Raw genomic sequence first — 23,372 nt, 5'->3', positions numbered from 1 at the left:
ATTAGCCTGAATATTTTAAGCACAGATAACAATGCCTACCTCAAGGGATAAACCACTGTTATGTCTACACATAAACCAAATTATAAGTTGTATCTTTAGACACCTGGTTGTGTGTTTGAGACAAAAATCCCAAACACACTGCCAATGCAGTAAAATCATACGTGGACAGAAAAACAGGCATCAGTCATGGATTGGCCTCCCCAGATCCTGGACCTAAACATTATAGTTATGTTCTCTAGAAAGAAAACATAAGTAAAAACAACCAATGTCTAAAGAAGAGCTTTGAGAAATTGAGCATCTAATATTACATTTTCATTTAAAAAACATAAAATAAAATAAGAAACATAAGTCGCAGTAAGAGACAAAATAGACATATTCCATCAACAATGGAGACATCAAATGACATAAGAAAAAAAAAGTAGGTGGGATAGCAAAATAATTAATGATATTGGGCCTGACGTTTTTCAGTTGCACCACAGCATGATGAAATAGGGGCTTATTCAGAGCAGACAGAAATCAGTGTTAATGTTCTTTGATATCCATCATTTGGACTGAATCTGAGTCTATGAGGCTGCAACAAGAGCCACAAGGCTGGGAACACAAGCACGCATGGACACACACAGAGGGACAGACATACAATGAGTTAACTGTAAACAACTAGCCTCTGGGCAAACTAATACAGCTCCCAGTGAAAAAAAAACCTGGCATTTCTATTTAAGGTCTAAGGTTGAGCTCTCATGCAAAGCATTGCATGATATTCCTCATGCCAGGAAAGGTCAGAAAATGCTGTTCAACAACCTCTCTGAAGAGAAGCATGTACGGCATTCAAGCTGGAAATAATCCCGCATTCTCTGCTTCCTGAAAAGCAAACATTTAGGATATGGCTTATTTACGACAGATGCTGTCCCAGAGGCAGACATGCAACTGCATCCACACACATCAACCACAGCTTTACACTCTGTATGTAGCACCAGTCTGAATTCATTTTATAAATATAATCTTACTGTAGGGACATATTTAGAAGACATAATGGTTCAAAAAAAAAGAACAAAAAGGCTTCCAGCTGGGACAGTGAGTCATTGTGATGCACTCATCTCAGAGCTGCAGGAAGGCTTACATCCGTAATCTGTCAAAGAGAGGAAGTGTGTATGTTTACACAGTCTTAGTTGTGTACATATTACACTGCAAGCCACTTATTGACACCATGCACATTTTGTTTTGGCCACAACATGAAGTCACTCTTACTGCGAGGAATAGAGCATGTAGGGAAGTGCATTTTCTTTCCCATCTTAAAAATGCACCATGCTCTGTTGGGCGACTACTAATGATGATTTGTTTGTCTCCAGCTAACAATTTCTGCAATCAATTTCCATTTTTCCTGCTTATATTTGGTGTGCCATTATTACAGATATATGAGCTGTACTGTTAAACTGTGTATTATTACATCTATCTGGGTCTACTTTCCCTGACAGTGACTTGTGCATCATTGCATTACATCAGCTGAAACGATCCATCGCGCCAGTAAACTGTTGACAGTTCACAGATTGCATGTTTTGGGCGGGAATCGTCAGGACCCTGCAGGGGCTTTCTATACTGTTGCCACCACAATCTATTCTACAGGGCAATCTTTTAAACACATTCAAGTGCCATTTCACTTTTCCAGTGCATACACTAGGCTTACATGTCTTTTGGGGATGCAAAGAACTAATTTAAAGCACACCTAAACAAATTAGCTTCAAAATCGGGACTGTTTTCAACTTCAAGACCTTAAAATCACACTGACTATATGGAAGCAGCTTTTTATGGTCATTTTGTTTTTTAAACAGGATTCATCAGTGGCCCAGGCTACAATGTTAGAAAGAACAAGCCACTCAATGCTAAGCCAACTGAACCCCTTATTATAATAATTAGCATTAATTGAGTTACCATCTGTGATGATCATAGAATTATTTGCTAAAATAGGTGAATTTCCTTTACTTGGGTCTCTACATTAGTTCACCCTGTTTATAAATCCACCCTTCCAAGAGATAAACATAAGAGCTAATGAAACAAAATTCAATGAATGGTCACTGGCCTGCCATGGAGTGGCTAAAAATACAGGCAGCATTTCCCCTTAATCAGATTGATTAAAGTGCTCCCTGGTTGAAGCCCTCCCCCTGAGCCATCTGGCAGATGAGTTTTCAGTGCACAGGACCGCTGTCAACATAGCTCACCTAAACTGCTTTGGCACAGGTTAGCATGGTTTCAATGACAGCTAATGCCCATGTTTTTTGTCTTTCTTTCTGTTTTTCACATCACCTGCTAACGATGATTCTGCTGCCGTGAGTTAACGATCACAGACTAAATACGAGAGCTCGAAGGCACAGTTTGACATTTTGGCAACAATATTATTTTGTTGTCATTCTATAACTTGAACGAGACGAGCGACAGTAATATAGTGATTCTGAAGAATAAAAATGCTAGAGGCAGTAGTCAGTAAAGGTAGCAGGACAGGTTTTCCTTGTGCTTTCCAGTCATTTTTTATCACCTAAGGAGAGCATGGCTTCCTTTTGAGCACAGAGTTATGAAAGCTGAACCTTTATTGTCCTGAACAATCATGTGAAAGATAAAGTTTTCAAAGGACTGAAATCCTGTACTTTCCATAGTAAGTAAGAGGGTAAGAAGCAACAAAGTGCATGATAATTAAATCTGCTTGATTGAGTAAGGGTCACATGAACCAAGGTGTGAATGCTTTGTAAGATACTGCTCCGCCATGCCAACCTATTTGTTATTAAGGTCACACGGAGGTGTGAGTGGGGCTTGAAATGCCTGGGAATGGATCTCAAGATGACGTTACAGGTGGCACATAGTTGTTCACAGTGGAAATAGATGGCCTCCTTTTACACCATCTGTCTCAAACCATTTGTGTCCTCTATCTAAAAATCTGAAGATTAGTATCCTCAAAAGAGTGTCATTTTTCCTTTAAATATACTTATAGATGAAGGACTGTTATCACTGAGCGTCAAATATTGCTGCAGCTTGTAAGCACACATACAATACAGCTCAACTAGACTGAAATACTGTGGCAGGACCTTAAGAGAGCTGTGCATAAATGAACACCCATTTAATGAGCAACACTGTAAATAAGAGTGGGCCAAAATGCCTCACAGTCCTGTGAAAACCTAATTTAAATTGGGACTGTATAAATATTCCTTATTTACCATATACTTGGCTCCAGCACATGGCTCTAAAACAAACCATTTAAACCCTCTTTTTCTCCTTTAAACCCAGTGGTTCTCAAACTAGGGCACCACTGGTAAAAATCAACATGGATCCTCCTTTATTGTTAACGACGTATTAAAATGTTTGCGGCGCTGGTCTGCGTATTGGCATGCCAAAACCCAAGACCCATAACTGTAAGCCAACTATCGTTTAATTTGCTGCCCAAACAAAAGATCTGAACAGCAGTTGGATGGGGTTGCCGTGTTTAGAGCCAGAGAGGCGTCTATGAACTGATCATATAAAGGATGTCCCCTCAAGTACACAATAAAAAGTCTGAAACCTATTAAAACCTACTGCTTTCTCAGTAGTCTGAGGCCTGAGCATCTGCTCATCAGACTTTCTCATATAGACACTCACTGCAATATCATCATCCATCAACTAACATTAACTGGTAAGTAAGCACTTTCTAAATCCCAAAATATGACACAAAAATGGGAAATTCTGAGGCTATTTAGGCCATACGGAAACACGGTGTGACTTAAGATGTGTGCTCATGGAGATTTATAACATTCTCCATGCACTTACCTCCATTAAAATCATTAAAATCAGTACATATTTCTTCAGTAAGGCAAAGCTCTCTACAAGGCAGATAAACACATAATGCCACCAACGGCACTTGCTGTGGCAGAATAATGATAATAAAAGCATAAATGCTGTTATGTATTTTCAGTTCATCTCTAACAGCCATAATAGAGAAATTGTTCCGGATATATCAAGTGTGACATCCAGCCAGTTTTTTTTCCAGAGTAAATCTTTGTACATCATCACACCGAGCAGCGTCATACAGTATTAGTCATGTCCAACGCACTTGTGCTGAACATGTGACTCACTGTGTGACAAATGAGTGAGTTACAGTGAGTTACGTCACTGTCCTTAAATCCTTTCTGGCTGGTTTTATATCTTCCCTGGCATTACTCTCAATTACTCTGGGCTAAGGGATCTCACTTGTGGACCACTGAGGCTTTGCAATCTTAGTATTTAATGCATTTATAGATACAGCACAGGTGACATGTGAACACGAGCTAATGATACTTAAGCAGCTAGCTGACTCTTGGTTCAGAATGCCCTCACTAATGTCACTGGATGTGGAAGGAGCATGGCTCTTGGGATAGTAACTGGATTATTTTGCTACCAGGCGGAAATATCTCAACATCTACCGCACTGATTGACACATAATTTTGTACAGACGTTGGTTGATCAGAGAACGAATCCAAGAATGAAATGACTTTGGTGATCATGTGACTCTTTATAAGCACGACCCTGACTTATGAATTTAATATCATCATGTTAGCATCATATTTATACCAAAGCACATATACATGCGAGAGTCACTAATTTAACCAGTTTTCACTTATCACATTATAAATGTGCAAGAGAATGGTGTAGAAAAAATGACCTGTGTAGTGTCAGAAAGTGTTTTGGGTTTGTTTGTTTGCCTCTTCATTGAGTTTCCTAAATGGGAAATGGGGATATTAATGACTGCATTCTTCTTTTTTCTCTACAGCAATGCACTATTTTTAGTATGAAGCAGCAGATAGTATCTCATGCAATGAAAAGGTCAGGAAAAATAGTCAAGTCTAGGTCTCACGTATCACTGTCTCATGATGGCACTATTCTGAAAAAATATTTATAGTTTTCCCAGTTAAATCCATTGATCCAATGTGTGTTTTTCAAGCTGAAAACCAGGTTCGTTGCATCTCTCATCTCTCTCTTTCACAGGCTAGAAGGTAATGGTGTGATTAACTGTCAATAAATTGCACGAAGAAATTCACAAATCAAGTTCCACATGAAATGTGCAGGATGTCATTTCCTCATGACTCCGTGTTTTTCCCACACTCTTTAATCTATTTCTCATTTGTTTGTCTGCTTTTGAGCTCAGGGCTCTTCTGTGGGTTGCATCGGCAGAGCTGCCACGAATAGAGCATGTAAATTGGAGTTCTTGGCCCGAGGCCCTTCCTAAAGCCACCAGGGAAGATGGTAAGCACATGACAGGACCCACAGATGTCAAGTACTGTTTCGAAAGTTTTTTTTTTCTCAGTTTGTGCCTTTTTTTAGCAGAAGTTTTGCATTCTTTCTATCACTATCCAGTGAGGGAGTTCATTGATAATTTAACTTATTTGCTCTTTTCATATGACTGTGTGCTGTGCTTTTATTGCATAAGCATAATTGTCCATACACAAAGATGCTTTTTTTTAATAAACTTTTCCATTTGATAGCAAAGTGTCTGCAAGTTGTTGTGAAAGCCTTTTGTAGTTAATTACTCTAAGTATGTCATATAGGGGAAACATATATTATTGATTTGGAAATTACATTATGATTCTTCACCCTTAAAGGTTTATGAATAATTTAGATGCTGAAGACGATTTGCTCTACACCTGATGAAATATGGAGATAAACCACAGTTTAGTACAGCTCAAGAGAGTACTTTGTCTTTGTCATAGATCTCAGTGCAATCATTTTATTAAGATGGACGTCTTTAAGTGATTAAATTTAGATGTATGCACAGCCCAATCTGCGCTGGCATATCAAATCAGACAAAAAGCCAAGCACACTTTAAGTTGTGACTCAGCTTGAGGGAAGAGGGTACATCTCAGTTCAATTAGACCCCTGAGAGACTGGACCCAACCTTGCCCTGTAATGGATAGCCATCATAAAGTAGGCATTTTGCTGACAAGAGCCCCTGGTTGCGTATCAGTCGTGACAGCCAGTGTATCATGCAGCCAATGATGCAACTTAAAGTAAAGGGAAATTCAGATGTGTGTGGAACCTCGGAAAAAGGCATACTGCAAAAACACAGAAGCACCTCTGAGACATCTTCTTAATCTTGGACTCAAACAGTGAGTCTTAAACTTTTATTTACTCTATGGAAAAAAAAACCCACACTGACATCGCCCTGTGCGTAATAAAATGAGAACACTTTACATTTATTCTACAGGCAGTTTGCATAAATTTCATCTGAGTTCAAAACACTGTCCTATGTTAGCCTGACGACAGCGCTCCCTTGCTGTTCTCCAGCCTCAAAATCACACTGTGATTTCACCTAGTTTGGCAGAGTCTCCGCTTATCTGATCTCTTCTCTGTTATTCTGTGGCATCTCCACAGAGCTACTTACTCTGTGGAGATGCCACAGAATAACCACAAAAGGCAATTATTTCTAAACCAACAACTGGAAGATACGTATTAACAGGATTCCTCTACTGTATGTTAAAGGTAAGCACTATTTTCAGCCAGGGCTTTGAGAAGATGGAAGTTATTTATGATTTTATTGTTTTTTGGTGCTCCACTGCGCTGCAGTCAGACACTAATGGCAATTTCTTGGAAACGGTGGTAAATGAGAGACCATGCACTTCACTTAATGAAATTCTCATCTTTCATTTGTTGAATAATCCACACACTTTAGCAACTATTAGAAGAGCTATACTCAGACAGGAAGTTTTGGCACGCCATAACGCACCAGAGTATTACATTCCATTAAATACTCACAAGTAACCTCTAAATTTACACACATGCAGGTAACTTTTGTCCAAATGAATGTTTATATTCATTTTCAGACTATGATAAATTAACTTCTGTGAGGAAAAAACAACCGGAAAATCTTTTTTTTTAACAGTTAGAATAATTTTCCTCTGTTATCTATCACTCTAGAAAATGTCACTTTGATCTCGGCTCTTGCTGTCCTGACACAGAAGTCAGTTAGCAGCAGAAGTCTCTGTTTTTAAGAGTGCTCTCGACACTTACATCTCCACTGTCAGATAGCAGGTGCTGCTGAAGAGAGCTCGCCTCCCTGACGAACCTTTTCTTAGGCCCAACTCGGTCAGCCAGGTTGCCCATGATCAGTCTACGATTTTAGCCCACCGGTAAATAATCTCATTCAACTGTCTCTCCTTTCTCTGTCTGTCTTTTTTTCTTTTCATTTACCTACTCAACTCTTCCTTACTTCCTCTCCTCTCCTGCGTCACTGACACACTTACAGGCGCACACTCACACTTGAATTTCCAGTTGCACCCTCCTGTCCCTCTACACACACACACACACACTTTTTTTCACGTATAAATCTGGGTTAGATCAGTCCTGTTTTGAGCGAGATCTAAAATAGGATGACCTCCAGCTACGGAGGAGAAGGGCAGGAGTAGACAAAAGGAAGGAAGAGGACTGTAACAGTGTCATAGGCAGACAGATTAAGAGAGAGGATTTTATAACTGTTTACAATTTCATGAGAAACGGGAGCTTTTCTCACATCTGCAGAACGAAAGTCTCTGCTGTAGTCTCTTATGGAGATCCAGAAGAGAATCATAGTAAAAATAAACCTTATTAAATCTTACTTAAAAATGAAAATTAAGTGTGACGTGTCAGAAAATGGTAAATAAAATGAGATCTGACGCTGTATTTGCGTTGACAGTAATATTTTTGATTAAACCCGATAAGGGCGCCATTTAAGAAATGCTAAAGTAGTCTTCATTTTTTGTGGATGCGTACAAATGCAGGTTTCTTTTCTTCTTTTAGTCCGATAACTGAATTACTAATATTTGTGCACAACGTATATCAAGCCAAAGGTAATGACGGTACATCAATGAACAGGGTCGCTTTAACATGTCAGTGCAATTCAATTAGGCATTCTGCTACATTCTCTATTGTGCTAACTGTTGCTACTCAACACATCGTTGCCCTCTGGTGGTCAGGAGGTACGATCCCCTATTACTACACTTTAATATCTTTTCCCTATCTGTGCTTTTATCTGTGTCTTTTACTTTTCACTTTACAAACCAATGCACCCTATTAAAGACAACATAACCACTCAGTTGAGACTAATCAAGACTCTGATTAAGATTCGTCACTTAAATATAAATGTGCAGCTGCTCTTTGTTTACTACCATGTGTTAACACAATGGAGGGCAGATAACTTTACTCCCACATACACACACGAGCCAACTGTTGTGTTGATAACACTACGGCCTCTCTGCATAAGACACTCAGTACAGATGCCTCTAATAAAGAAACAAAGAATCAGGGAAGATCATCTCGACACTGTGAATGCTGGGAAAGCAGTGGAATTCCACTCATTTCACTCTGATAAATTTCACATCTTCCAGTAAGTCGTGTATAAAAAGCCCTTTTTTAAATACAATACAGCTGTTTTAAATGAGCACTTCTATTTTTTTCTAATCAACCTATCCTTAATAACAAGCTAGGTTACTGCATTTAATCCAGCTAATATGTATCCAAATTGTAATTATATATTCACATACAATTAGCTACAACACCTGGGTTCCATCATTTATTTCTAACATATCCAAATTTATAGGAAGGGTTTTGTTTAGTGGCCAGAATTGCACAGAAACAGCACCGGTGAAGTCTCCACCGATCCTGTCATAGTCTCAGACTGTCGACTTGTCTCCATTACTGTCATCCAAGGTCTCACTGCTGCATTTGTCATCCCTGATCACAACTTTTACAGACACTAGAACAAGTCAGCATGCCTAAAAAGATCATCACAGAGGTTCTGTTCTTGGACTGATACATTTTCCCGGATAAATGCTCCCTTTAAGCAATATCAGGAAGCTTAGGGAACTGTATAAATTTCTTTTCTTTTTTTTTACAGAGATGATGAGTTCAAGGTGTTGGCTTGGCTTCAAATTCCCCACATAACCACCCCCACCTAACAAGTTACAGGAATTAAGCTTTTCTGCCTACATCTCCATGCCTGATACCAGAGAATACCTTCAAAGATCGTATGGAGTCCATGACTGTATAAGCTACAGCTTTCTGGCAGCACAGTGAGGACCTACACTGTATTAGCCAGTTTGTTTTAACGTAAAGGTGAATTGTGATGGATGTGTCGGATAAACAGGAAGCTAAGTCAAGAAAATCTTGTCTGGAAACAACAACTCACTGGCTTCTTGTTTGATACCTGCCATATATGCTGCATTAGATTTGGGAGGATTGTTGCAGCTGTCTTAGCTGACAAGCTGTATATATGTAACAAGAGCCCTGCAGATATACAGATATATCAGCAGCACAACACTGACAAATGACGATAAGAGTTATTTACAGCTAATATATAATCACTAACACGTTTTTTAATGTTTTGTACTGTACCCAAAATCTGCCATTAACTTATTCAAACTCTGTCTCTTTCTCTTCCATTCTGCTTTATGTAAGAGTTTCTATTTATGTGTGTTGTCTAATTGGACAGAGTGAATAATATGGGAGCCTTTTCCTTTTTCTTTCCCAACCAGTGGGGCAGATTTTAGGCCCTTCTCATTATGTCTGGAATGTCAGAAACAAAAAAAAGACCCTTTAAAAGATTCATAAGCTGCTAATGAGGTTACGCAGCACATTTCAAAGCAAAAACAGTGTGACGAGGTGTGTGTGTCTGTGTGTGTGCACAGCTCACAAAAAGAAGAGATGGGAGTTATGCAATACTGTTGCTCAGTGAAAAGATTAACCAGATAAGCAGACACTGTCAGCTAAAACAAACGGCAGACGGGTCTTGGTGTCTGACTGGATTGTGAAAAAGGAAACTGGTTCATGTTTCCAGTTTATATTCTAAACCACTTCTGACAACTTCAGTCTGTAGTGTAAGAAAATGGTCTTAAAAATTCTCATGTGTATTTATATAATGCCAAATGACAACAACAGTTGCCTCAAGGTGATTTATATTGTAAGGTAAAGACAATAATACCTAATACCTCCAATGTGTTTCCTTGCTTAACTAAAAGTAGCTTCCAACACAGTAACTTTGTTTTATCTTTATGGGACACTAGTTGTACATCTCATATATTCAAATAGCATAAAGCCACTAGTGCTCACCTCCGTCTCCCAGTACATTCACCTATTAAATGAGTTTGAACATCCTAGGTGACTCCCCTCTTGAGTCATCCCATTTACAAGATTGTCCAAAAACTTGACCTCTGACCTTGAGGTTGAGGTCACTGAGACTGGAACTTATGTGAAATTCTTAACAGGTACATTTATGATATCAATTGCAAAATCATAGATCACGTCTCTTTCACGTTATCATGTTCACAAGATTTTCAGAAAACTTGACCTTGATCGTGAGATCAAGATTTGCGCTGGTCTGAGATTTTTTTGGTAGATGCACCAATGGCATGAATTTGAAAATCCTACATTGTGTCATTTTCAAGTTGTTTTATTCACAAAGTTGGGTGTCCATCCCAACTGCTCCCCCTTTTTACACCTGAAAGGTAACACACAATAGTATTTTACACTAACAAAGACATCCCCAAAGCACTTGGGATGAGGAAACTGAACAAATGGAGGACAAAACAAGAAGCGGCAGGCTTAAAAAAACACCATCTACAATAGTAGAGGACAGGCCACAAATACTTGGTGGGCCCTAGTCTACGTTTTTGATGATGGCTTTCTTTTAATCTTCAGTAACCATACAGCATACAGGAATGTGTACAGACATGTCTGTGTTCCTGACTGCTGATCTGGTAATTGTGAGATATTTCTTACAGTATCCTGTATTTGACATCTAACAAACAACTCCACTAGGGTGTGGTTTCCTTTTGGAAGTAGTTTCTTATTAAATAAAACAAAAATGCACTTTTAAAGTGTTCTTTTTCTCTCATTATTGATTTCTAAACAATGTCGAAAATAAATGTTTAGGTTGAAAGCTCATTTTAACTACTGCTGATCACCGCTTCTGTTGATAAATAGCAAACAGTGACACACCTTTTGGCTGTTGTTTGTTGAACATTAATCATTCAACTTTGCAATGCATGTTCCTGCTCGGGAAACAAAATACATTTTTTTTAAATGATAAAATGGTTTCAAAGCACAAACCTTTGCTGTTGTGCTATCGAGCGACACCTCCATAAATCTCCATGAGTAACGCTTCAGCATGCTAATGTTAATAGCTTAAGCATTTTGAGGCATACTTTTATGCTCTGCCAGATGACTTGCTGAAAAATCAGGATTAATCTGCAGTAAGGTTTCCAACGCTGAACATGTTTTTATATAAGCCTTCAAAACATTTGCATAGTAATGGAGCTGCATCATATTATTACGCTTAAGGGCTTCTTACAGTTGAATGCAAACAACAGCATAAGAGATGCGTGCACGTTGTGGAAGGGGAGGAGGTGAAACGGCGGATGATAGCAATTTGTAAAAGGTGATGAAAATATAATGTATGGCAACATTAAAAGCATAATGAAACCTGCTTTTTCATTTCCTTTCCGTGCACCTTGCAGCGTTAGAAAAAAAAAATGCAATCAAGTTAGCAAGAAGTGCGAGCGGGAGGGGCAGCTCAAGAAGAGGAAAGCAAATGACTGGCTACTTATTGCCTGTTCTTATTGTCCTTATCTTCAACGTTATGCTGCTCTGTTTATGCTAATTGCCCCTTGGGGATAAAAAAGTGATTTTGATTCTGATGGTAAGGTCATGTATAATAAAACTGAAAATTTGACTAATTATTGCTGTTAATTAGCAGCACTGATTAAAAAGCTGAAGTTCTAATTTTAAGCTCAGTAAGAGAAAAAACTGAATTGTGATTCACTAAATGAAATCTCACACAGGTATTCATGAATGTGATTTACATTATGAATATATATGAGCTCATTTCAGACCTCTGGGATTTTGTTATGGCCATGTTTTGTTTGTTTTTTAAACACTGGAAAACATTTAGCCTTTAAAGAGCCATTTTCATTTCAATGATAATGGCACCTTTCCTTTTATCTCAAAATGCCAGCCTGAGAGGTCTCACAGCAGATGCATGAAGTTATTATTATTTTTCTTTATAACCGCACTCACACGAAGCAACAAAACAAATCACGATGTAAACAGAGAGACGCATCGTGTTTGACGCATTAACGTGTTCGATGACGATTAGGTTTATTTCTTAATATCTCAATAAAAAGCTATTTTCTACTGCTAACTTATTCATGAGGGATCACCACAGGGGTAGCTTCGCATATATGATTTGGCAAATTTTCATCTAAGTAAACGAGTATAAAAGAGTGTTTTCAGTGTTTTCAGTAAGGGAACATATGTGAAAAATCACGTGTGAAGGAGTTAGGTCTGTGATGGAGTCAGAACTAAGGAAAACACGGGGAGAAAAGACTCTTTCATTAAAGTTATCTGCTAATCCTTCTTGCCTGTAATGTGATTTCCAGCGGAGCCAATTGCCCCTTCTGGCTCACAGACCAAATGGGCCGTTCTAGTTACACCCTCCTTGGTGCTCTGTGTCTTTGCTAATTTTTCTTTTTCAAACATGCACATAAACACACTTTCTCTTACCTCCGTCATGTGAATAAGGTAGAATCTCAGTTCTTCAGCGTAATCTGCAAGACAAATTAAGGAAGACGATGATGTTAACAAGACTTTTTTTTTTTTGCCAAGCCAACTCTAGTGCACTTTTTTTTGCTTGCTCGGGTCCTTCTTGTACACAAAGCAGCATTCCTGATTTCCGATTACGATACTGGCAAAATGCTTTTTATTGATGGAAAGCTTTTACTGTACGTCAGCTTCATAGACATCCTCCCATATTTCACTGAGAAAGCCCTCTGTGAGACAGGCCTGTGTGTCCGGAGTCAAGATAAATGGTTGTAATCGAGTGAACGCACGCAGTCGAACTCAGACCCCCCGAATTTATACATCGTGGTTTAATGTTGTGTTTTGTTTCGCATAAGCAGACACACAGATCAACAAATCTATCCATCCACAGATCTATCGCTGTCTGTCTTATGAAGCCAAATAAGGTAATAAAGTCAAATTATTAAAATATATTAATGAAGAATGACCAAATAACACTTTTATTCAAATGTCTCTGATGTTCACTTTTTTTTTTTTTTATTAATTGAGCATGACCCATTGGAAATAAGTGAAAAATTGCTTGGATTAAAAAAAGAAAAAGAACCCAATCTTTCAGAGGAAATGTTCTAACTTTGACAGAAAGAAGATTAATACATAACAGTTTGTAACTGCACTGTCACAAACACTGAATTAAGTTTAACCCAACCAGCATATTTAATACTCCTGCATGTCTATTCATAAACTTACAAACAAGAGCAAGAAAGAGGAAAGAAATGTTTAATGCGCTGGTTGAAGCCCAATCCCCTCTGGCTGCAGCAGTGTTAGAGTTGCCAGAATGTTCCATCATAATTGCTTTTTGGATGGTCAAATCACGCTTTGGGACTATGTGGGTTTGTGTCTGATGATTTCTGTAACTCTGTTTAACAAAACCAAACGAGACAGCTGTCAGCTGAGAAGAAGTGAGCAAGAAGCCAAAGTAGCAACCTCTCTTCACTTTCCATTGAAAGAATTTACAATCAAAATGCTGTTTAAACGGGGATTTTCCTCCTCTTTATGATCATCTTTTCAGTTTTAACCCCCATTTGAGTTTAGTAGCTCAGATTACCTTTAAATACATTTAAAGGAGCCCACCCTAACCAGAAAAACTGCAAAATAGCGTAGGGCGATTGCTTGAGGAGGTTAAAGCCAATGTTTGTTTAGGCGACCCCTTGTGGCTGTAAAATCTCTAGTCATTTTTGGCTTTTTTTCAGGCAAACCACTATTCAAGCAGAAGATGTAACAAAGGACATACAGGAGAAGGTTTTAGCATGTGATCTGCATCTGTTGTGCCCCAAGCCACAGTCTTTCCCCAAACCTAATCAAGTAGTTCTGAACTAAATCTCACCAGGACGTGACAACCAAAAATGATGAGTCAGCTAAGGTCAAATACACACAGGAAGAAACCCCTGCTTATGTGCAGTCCGGTAATCTAAGAAATACAAAATGCCAGGTCCATAACCTACAACTTTCCTAAATGCTCTGTAGCAGAAAAACCTCTTATCATCTGTGTGAAAGCAGTATTAGCCAACCTGAGAAGACTGTATGGTGTTTTATGGTGTCATTGTGATGCAACAGTTTCTTTTAGGAAGTGTCATTTTTCAGTCCAACAACACTGAGAAACAGTATTTAAAACGTTATCTCTTCTCTGAAGCACAAATTGACGCATGTTTATTACACTCTATTTTTTCTCCACATTATAAATGAACCACTACAGTGTATAACCAAAGCCCATGTGATGTGCAGAAGCATCAGCAGAGGTCACTGTTGGATATATTTCTGATGTCAAAAAGCAGAGTGCTGTCATACTGCACAGGATTGTAAAAAGCTAATAATATGAGTAAGGTTTAAGTTTAAATGAGAGAATAATACAGATGGAGACATCCTGTAACAATTTAAAGATTTCTTAAAAGATAGAATTTTTTTTTAAACTTGTACTTAATTTCCAAAAAGTTATCATTTGAAATGGGAGTGGATCAAGAAAACCATGATACAATGCTGACTGAGGTATAATACTTTCAGTTCTTTACAGTCACTCAAGTTTTCTCGTTAATCGACTGAAGAAAAAGATAAGATTACCTGGTACCAAGAAAGTAAAAGATAAAGAATTTTGGTTCAAGAGACAGAAGGTTTCACATCATGGTGAGTGTTAGTCTTGTTAGCTTGTTTAGTGTAATAACAATATTTAGACTGACACAGTGTAATTTTGGCTTTATATGTGTTTTTTACTCTCTCATTGTTTCCCACGCTCCTCTGCCTAGTATTGGGGTGGCAGGAACACAGGAAAGCCCCTTTACTGAACGTGTACTGTGTCCTTACACACACACACACACAAACGCATAAAACACACCCTCACTGAAACAAACACAATCCCCCGGCGCCTCTTTCCTGAGTGACGCTGCTGAAGCAAAATAACAATGACAGGGTTCAGGGTGGAGATTTGTGTGTGTGTGTGTGTGTGTGTCCTCTCATGAAGAACACACAGACACGCAAACTCAATTGAATCCCCACCCTGGTGATCACTGATTGTTTGGGTGCAGGATGGAGGTCAGAACTGGACCAAAGGAGACTAGCAGCATCTACAGAGAAGAACAGCTCAGAAGTGCTACTAGATTCAGTCAAATCCTGTGACAATGCATTTCCAATGTAATGCTGCAATTAATAAAACTAGTTAATATGTCCTATTTCAGTTCATCCCTGTCAAAAAATGTGTCACAAATATTTCTGAGTTAAAAGCTTGTTAAAATAAAAGAATGATTTCAAAGTTTTTACCAAAACTTGTCAATAAACGTGTAAAAGATGGAAGGACCTATATTAGTTCTAACAATTAGAAATCCACAAATGCTCTGGCTTCAAAAAGAGATCTGGTTGTACAGAAAACAATCCTGCTTCCCTCGTAAATTATGACCTCAGCACTTTTCTGAAGATTGCTAGACTGAAGAACGCATTGATCGAATTGATTGAAAAAAAAATACACAACAAAGCTGGCAAATAAATGTCATGAATGCTAAACTTTAAAACTATGGTCCACAAATCAGTAGATGACTTCATGAGCAAGTCCATTATTCAGTCCATTATTACAGCATGAAAAATAATTAACACAAACTTCATCGTAAAATCTCCTCCATAGTAGGCCTGATATCAGCCAATGACGAAACTGCCTACTGAGAGGAAACAACGGTGCCAACAAAAACCAAGGAAATGATAGAGGCCTTCAGGAAACACACTCAGCACTCTGCATACACAATGAGGACGTAGATTGTTGGTATTCACATGTCAGCTGACCTCACCTGGACCACGTGTATCTCCCATCAGGTGGGGACAGCCGAACCGAGGTTTTACTTCTAGAGGAAGTTAAAGCATGTTCGCCCCCCCCCCCCCTACAACTGGTAGTGAAGGCAGCAGAGCACATCATCGGGATGACTCTCTACCCTCTCTCAGTGGCCAAATCCAAAAGAAAGCCAGCTGTATATATTGGACCACACCCACTCTAAACATCATGTATTCTTAACCCTGACGTTCTGGGAAGAAAGTCAGATCAATCAAGTCCAAAACCAAAAGATTATAAAACATATTTTTCACTGGCAGTAAAAAGCACTGCCCCTCCTCCCCTCCTTACAGCTGTGGAGTAATAAATCTTTACCCAAAGAGCAGGAAGTGCAATTTTTAAAAACATGTCACTGTTATTCTGTATACACTACCTCACTGTGCTTACCTTTTGTCATGTTCACGCTATTGCATGTTTTTGTATTTTCATTGTTTTCATGAACAATGATGATAAAGACCTATTATATTTTAGATAACAAGTTCAAAAAGTTTTAAAATATTCGGTTTGATTGACTCCATGTCCTATTATCTATTGTTATCTTTTTAATCTTTAAGTACAAGTAGTCCAAACTAAAAACTACAAAACTACAAAAACAAAGCAGTTAGGACTCAAAAATGTAACTAATCTAGCATGATTAGATCTAATATACAGTTACTGTGAAAATACTGAAAGTGAGCTCTGATTTTTCTATAGAAAACAAAACTAAAAAATAATAAATAAATGAATAATTAAAAAAACAGTTTTTAATAAGGCAATCAGCTGGGTAGCCTTTTCAAGTTTATTCAACTAAAGGTCTTAAGATATGTATTGAAATCAACTCTTAATGTGCTTAAGAATTGCTATTTTACTAACATAAAACCATATCTTTTATTAGTTTAGCTTTATTCTACTTAAGAAACAGCAACATTTCTTGTACTTTGTATACATGTACAATGCTGGTTCACACCTGCTTTAGGTACCGAGTGAAAACCAAGATTTTTGCACCTTGTTTTTACCTTCATGTTACTTTTCTTTTAATATAACTGTAATCATATTAGAAAGCGAGAACTCGTAATCCTCCTTCTCTACATAATCATAGCAGTGCTTCTGTGGTTCTCCCAGGCCGCCCTAAAACCTACATGGTGATTCCCTCACATACAGAACACACACTCCCCTTCTGACAGCCTTTCCCTTATTTTTTGTTATCACATTAACAGATCACAAAGCATAAAGCTTGCGTTTTGGTTTAAACCCACTTCCGGAGCAGTCAGCTTGTCGGTACAGTTTCTTGCCCATGCACATGTCTAAGCAGCCCCCCTCTCTCACCCGGCCCTGTCCCAGTAATGCCTCCTGACCCCATCCCTGTCCTCACATGCTGCTCTAAACACAGATATTTACGCTGGGCCCTATTTATTTGATTTGTCTGTGCTCTGCGTGGCCATGCTGGCCAAACTATTCTCTCCATAACAGCAGAGGAGATGATTGTTTACACAAAGGTGAAATAAAAAGACAAAGCAACAGGACATTGGACAGTCTTTCCCTAAATATCCTTTGGTTAAACTCAGCTGAAAGTATTACTGCAGTCATAGCTCCCCGTGTTTATTTCTGGTTGCACAGCCTCTGTGTGCTACACTTCCTTTCTTACTCTGTGGTGAATTGTAAAGGTTTAGCTTTATAACATACACACACAGATTGCACACAGATTTTGGCTGTTATGGGACTGTTGAGAAATCTGATGGTGCACAAAAGAAGAATTTTTTGATCTATATAACCACCTCAACGTCTCAGAAATCTATGAATCACGGTTCCCGTGTTTAGGCTTACATACCCTCCTGGAGTCGCAGCTGACGGAGGTACAGGGGACTCTGAAGTACATTACATCGGCCTGGCTCGCTTTCTCTCGTCACCAGCATTAGGTCGTTGTAGACAAACACAGTAACCTAAAAGACATGGAGGGGGGATATTAAAAAGAGAAGAATAGGACGTTGAAAAGACGGGGATGGAGGGCAGAAGGTGGTGAAGGAGAACAGGATGTGAGAACTGGGGGTGGGGGCGCATTACATCTCAGATGATCTCACTTTGGCTTTCCACCTTACAAAATCAGCCTGCAACCCAGTTAACTACACATACAGCATGAATATTTGGCAGGTTTCACCCCCTGCAGTTTTCCCCCGAATCATGTCCTAGCACAGGAAATGCAGTTCACACATACAGAGCCCTGGTCACATGTATACATCCTCCCACATGGTGGTTTGGTGTTTGAATATCAACCATGCGTCTACACTGACGTAGTCCTAAATGTATCTTTTATTAACTGAATTAGGCATTTAATGACTATAAGAAACAATGAACACCGCTGTAGTTGTTTAAAGCACACATACAGTTTATATCTTAATTTCATCTTTTATTTTATTTTGTATTAAGAGACAGTAAGTTACGGCCCATGTCTTGCGTTATGCTTCTGCAGTGCTAAGGTAAGTGCTAAGTCAAACGAACAGCAAATGAAACCGAGGAAGAAATCAAGATAAACAAGTAGAAGATAAAAACACCTAAATTAAGGTAAAAAAAGACCTGTTACGTAAGCAGGTGCAAACATGCAGCGTAACACACATAAGCTGTAATCCGTGCAGATGGGCAACATTTGAAGACAATGCTTTTGCTTTGGTGGCTTCCTCTGAGGGATAAGATAGCAGAGGGTATTTCAGATGTAGCCAGCATGTGGTTAATGTGTGTGTGTGTGTGTGTGTGTGTGTGTGTGTGTGTGTGTGTGTGTGTGTGTGTGTGTGTGTGTGTGTGTGTGTGTGTGTGTGTGTGTAAATCTGAGTGGGTGGAAAAGAATGCTAGTAAGAGTGAAAAGTAAAGGACAAAGTGCATGAAAGCAGCAGTTTTCACACATGTTTAGTATGCATAACATTTGCGCAAACTTGTGCACAAAATCAAATATCCACTTCAAATATTTACATTTTCCACACATACTTGCTGTCGCATTAAATCTTTGTATGCATTTGTATTTTTGTGCACCAAAAAGCTTTGCAACAATGCAAAGTTGATAATTCATGCAACAATTTTGTCTGATTAAGACTTCTATCCATTTTCTTAATCTCTTATCCTTGAGCACTTATGCATTAATATCCCAGCCCACACAAAAGAAGAAGCGGGGCGCACCCTTTACACTTCTATGTTAAGCAGAGCGAAGCATAACGTGGAGAAAAGCCAAATGTAATGTACCTATACTGAAACGCTGGGTCTCAAACAACAACGTAACTCGCAATATACTCTTTACAGTTAAGTAAAGAATCTCATAAAGCATAAATGTTCCATATAATGTTCAAGAATATACAGAACTAGCATGTTTTGTAAATCGAATAAGTTAAATTTATTGATAATATATCTATCTATAATACAATACATCCTGAAAATCTGGTGATTTAATCAACTTGCATCTCTTATGTAAACAATTACAGTGAAATCTTCCTGTTGTTTCACTTTGCACTAAATATAATGGTCTGCTTAGTCTTTGTGTTTGTCTATAGATGTTAAAGTGCTGCATGTTAGTTTGCCTCCCAGACTAAAAGAGCAAAAGCTGGAACAACACGGAGAGATCATTAAAAAAAAAACAGCCTGTATAAAGTGGCAGGGTGGAGAGAAACTCCCTCTCGACAAACACTGCCTGCTAAATATTTGTTTTATCCATGACCCCAGAGAGAGTCCATTATTATACTTTGATGCCAGCAGTGGCTCCGCTTTACTGCGTATAGCTGAGATTATGTGACAGGGCCAAAGCTGAATTCAGCAGTGAAATAAGCTTTTCTTTCAGAGTATACAGTCCAGCCCACACAGACCTGTTTCACATGCTTCTTTCAAATAAAACATTTGAAACACGAAACTAACACCTTAAATTTCCGAGGCATATCCACCTATTTAGGGTGAACTAGTTTAAAGTTATTGCAGTGATGTCATCATCATCTCATCTGCGGAAACATTCAAAGCTTTTCCTTCCATGAATCTGCACTCTAATTGGGGTCATGCAAATGTAAGCCTTTTATAAGATTACATTACCAGATCAGCGATTTGGCATTTAATACGATCTTTACAGAATAGCATTTCATACATATTACACAACAACATTTACAGACTATTTCTGAGACTTTACATACTTGTCACAGGGATAGGAATACTTTGAATTTATAGTATTTATAACATTTTTCGATAATGTACATTGAAGCAATGTTTGATGCATAAAACAATTTATCTGTCAGTCTGATCCTTGCTGCTCTCTTTCTTCATCTAGTATTGATTTTCTTGACTCATGTGGACAGCTCCAGTTCAGACAGCTCCTGCACTTCATTCCTCTCCTGAGATGTCGCTTTACACTTATACTTGTATGCTTTCACACACACACATATATATATATATATAGATACATATATAGACATATATAAATATATACGAATATATATTTCGCTTAAATTGTGAATCAAGGCAGTGAGACGGCACTTTCACTTTGGCCAAATTAAAAAAACCACAAAGGAGGATGCAGCAAACCAACTGAATGCTTGCCACTGGTCGGAGAGATCTTATTGTACCAGTGAAATGAAAGAGCTCTTTGAAATAGCGGCTTATGCATCTCAGAGACACCTTTAATGAAATCCTGCATAATGTTTTAGATGTTTTAATCAATAACTACATCCTTGGTCAGAACATTAAATTAAAATAAAAGCTTCAAGCGGGTGTTTTTAGGTTTGTAGACATAGACAGATTTTAATATGCATGAAAAATAATTAACAAATGCATTCATATGAGCACGGGCAAAAACAGACACCCTGTTTTGATGGCCCTTACCTTAAGAGAGTGGTGCTTGCTCTCATGTAGTATCATCTCTTCAGATATGATGAGTGTCCGGCTGCAGAGGTCAAGAGGCTGTAACAACAGAAAACAACAGGCTTCATAAAGAAATGAGGACACAACATTACCGAATCGAGTTCTCATCCCGTTATTCATAACGAGCAGCTTTAGGGACATTAATGCTTGTAATATTGAGGTAAATAGTACTTGTAAAGTATTTTCCTTCTGCTTAATATTACCCTAACCTCTTAAACATATGTTGAGCATTTTTCAACATAAAATTCAAAAATATAATACTGCATCTGTCATTGGTAAGCTGAAAAGCTGCAGTACCAAATCCATTTTGGCTCCCAAATCCAATCGATCTGCTTAAAAGCAAAAGCAGGTCTTTTCTATGGAGGCAAACGCCGCTGAAACTGATTCTGTCGAGACAGAAAGCAAGTTGCAACTGAGAGGCGGTATGTGCGGTTGAGCACGACAAGACAGTGACACTTAAAATGAACTAGAATGGCAACGTGGGAGGAGGGGACTTCCTCTCAAGTCCAGGGTGTGACAGAGGCCCAATTCAACATGTGCAACATTTGAATACCGTGTGAAACAGGGTCAGGGCTGCACATTTGTATACATGACTCTATATGAAGAAAGTACCAGCACAGTCAGTGTGTTTTCAGAGTGTGAAAGTTTATCGCAGCTCAAGATAGCTAAGCCAGTTGACATGTCATTGCAGGCGCGAGAGTTATCTCACTGCGGTCAACACACTATAATGCACATGTGAAAAACTAAGCAGTTATTAAGTGATGATGCTTCATTTGACAGAAGCTGCCTCTTTGGAGTAGCCCCACTTAGATTTGCTGTTTTATTCTGAAGAAAGTGGATTTTGGAAGTAAGTGTTGAATTGGTTGCACAGAACTTTGACACTCTTTGATCCAAAATGTACAGCACAGAAAACATCAGCCTGACATCTCATACAGTAACACTACCGCTGTTAGTGCTATTGCCTAAAGACAGAACGCAGAAAAAAATATGTAGATCGAGTCTGTGTTACGTGTGAAAAGCTCACGGATGACTTGCAAAACACGAGAACCTCAGACATGAAGGTCAACATATTTCCTAACTGCAAACCTGAAATGTCTTGTTTCCTTTTGACACAAATGCGGAAGGGGAAAAAATAATAGTCATCATACTTGGACAGCTTGTGAAAACTGTTTTTCAGAGTATCTCAGTGGCCTGTTTCGTTTAATACCACAGAACAGGTGCATCCACAGCTCAAGTCCAGACTGGGGCCTCTGCATATCATTCTCTGCCCAGTCCCTGCATATCCGGTCTTATACTCTCTACTGAAGCAATGATAGCAGCAGATCATTCGAAAATTAGATCTAGTCACTCTTTTGCCTTGGGTTCAAATGACTATAGATTGGTTCAGTAAAATCTCACTCTCAGCAGTAAGTATAAGTAGAAGAGCAGGACTTCAGTGAATATAATACAGTGTCCAGTAAAATGTAGACAAAGAATAACAAACGATACGACGAAATCAAGATGTACAGGCACGTAAAAAACGGTGTACCTGAACAAAGATGGGGAAGATAAGGATCTTGGGCGCCACTTTAACATATCCATAATTTGCGTGCGGAGCATGTGATCGGACAATGGTACAGTTCTGGTAGTTGGCGAAATTGGCATTCTGCTGTTGGTAGCTGGCTGCATTAGAGGAGGCAGGAGGCGCCTTTGATGTCTTCGAATTGTTAGATCGACGTAGGAAGCCGGTACGGCTGGAGAGACCAACACCGCCGCCGCTGCCTCCGCCACCACCAACTCCACCCATACCTCCAGAAAAAGCACCACTCTGCGGCTGAGGAACAGAAGCCTGTCGGGTGGGGATTAACCTCGCAGCTGTGGAGCAGAAAAGAAAGTGAAGACACAGATTATGAACAGTACTTAAGATCGATACTGTTCCAAATATGATCCTATCTATGAAGGGTAAGATGGCGCTGGCAAGGCTGGCAGCCTTAACCCAATTTCACTCGGGATGAATAACGTATTATCAATCAGTCAATCAATCCTCAATATGAAGATTGATGATGAAGGGAGTGCAAGAATGGAGACAGCAAGATTGTTCTGTTCGAAACAAACAAAATCCAACAAGAAACACAAGAATATAATGCAAAGAAATAAGTAATGTAGAAAACATATTTTGGAGCAATTGTCCTTTAATACTTTAGTTTGAGGCTGTTAGGTTGCCTTCTACAATAGAAGCTGATCTACAAACTCAGTAGACCACTTAACAAAACAGTCTATTTAATTTAAACAGGTATTAATATTATATACAGTACACGACTTACCTAATGTACCCTGCTTGTCTGAGTAAACGGGCCTCAAGATCTGAAAGCAGAATAATATGAGATTAACATCAAATTAAAATCTAAATAAAACAAAAATGAAAATGTTAACATTCTAAACATGAATCTAGACATTCAAGAGCAATGACAAAGGTTAATGTATTAAGTTGTATCATTTCTAAATTGAATGTCAATTCTGATCTTAACTTTCTATCCCAACACTGATACTGATGATGATGATGATGCAACAAGACATATTTATAAATTATAAAAAGATCAACTGTCATTTAAAAAAAATATTCTGTATACTT

At 38.6% G+C, this 23,372-nt stretch overlaps 1 protein-coding gene across 3 annotated transcripts in view; it reads right to left on the bottom strand.

The window, feature by feature from the left end:
* The window catches only part of rgs3a (regulator of G protein signaling 3a), a 121,529-nt gene that overhangs the window by 65,021 nt on the left and 33,136 nt on the right, over positions 1 to 23,372 (bottom strand). For all 3 annotated transcript variants that reach the window (XM_006788973.3, XM_006788972.3, XM_006788971.3), the window contains 5 exons: positions 23,065 to 23,104; positions 22,290 to 22,615; positions 20,723 to 20,800; positions 17,709 to 17,820; positions 12,523 to 12,566 (listed from right to left, as the gene is read on the bottom strand). In XM_006788973.3, the coding sequence (XP_006789036.1) occupies positions 12,523 to 12,566; positions 17,709 to 17,820; positions 20,723 to 20,800; positions 22,290 to 22,615; positions 23,065 to 23,104 (600 nt within the window). The remainder of the gene's footprint in view (positions 1 to 12,522; positions 12,567 to 17,708; positions 17,821 to 20,722; positions 20,801 to 22,289; positions 22,616 to 23,064; positions 23,105 to 23,372) is intronic.

This window comes from Neolamprologus brichardi, chromosome 7 (assembly GCF_056152115.1).
Source record: "Neolamprologus brichardi isolate AB-2024 chromosome 7, ASM5615211v1, whole genome shotgun sequence".
In the NCBI taxonomy this organism is placed as follows: domain Eukaryota; kingdom Metazoa; phylum Chordata; class Actinopteri; order Cichliformes; family Cichlidae; genus Neolamprologus; species Neolamprologus brichardi.
Note: the sequence above shows the minus strand (reverse complement) of the source record. Positions and strands in the feature narration are given on the sequence as shown.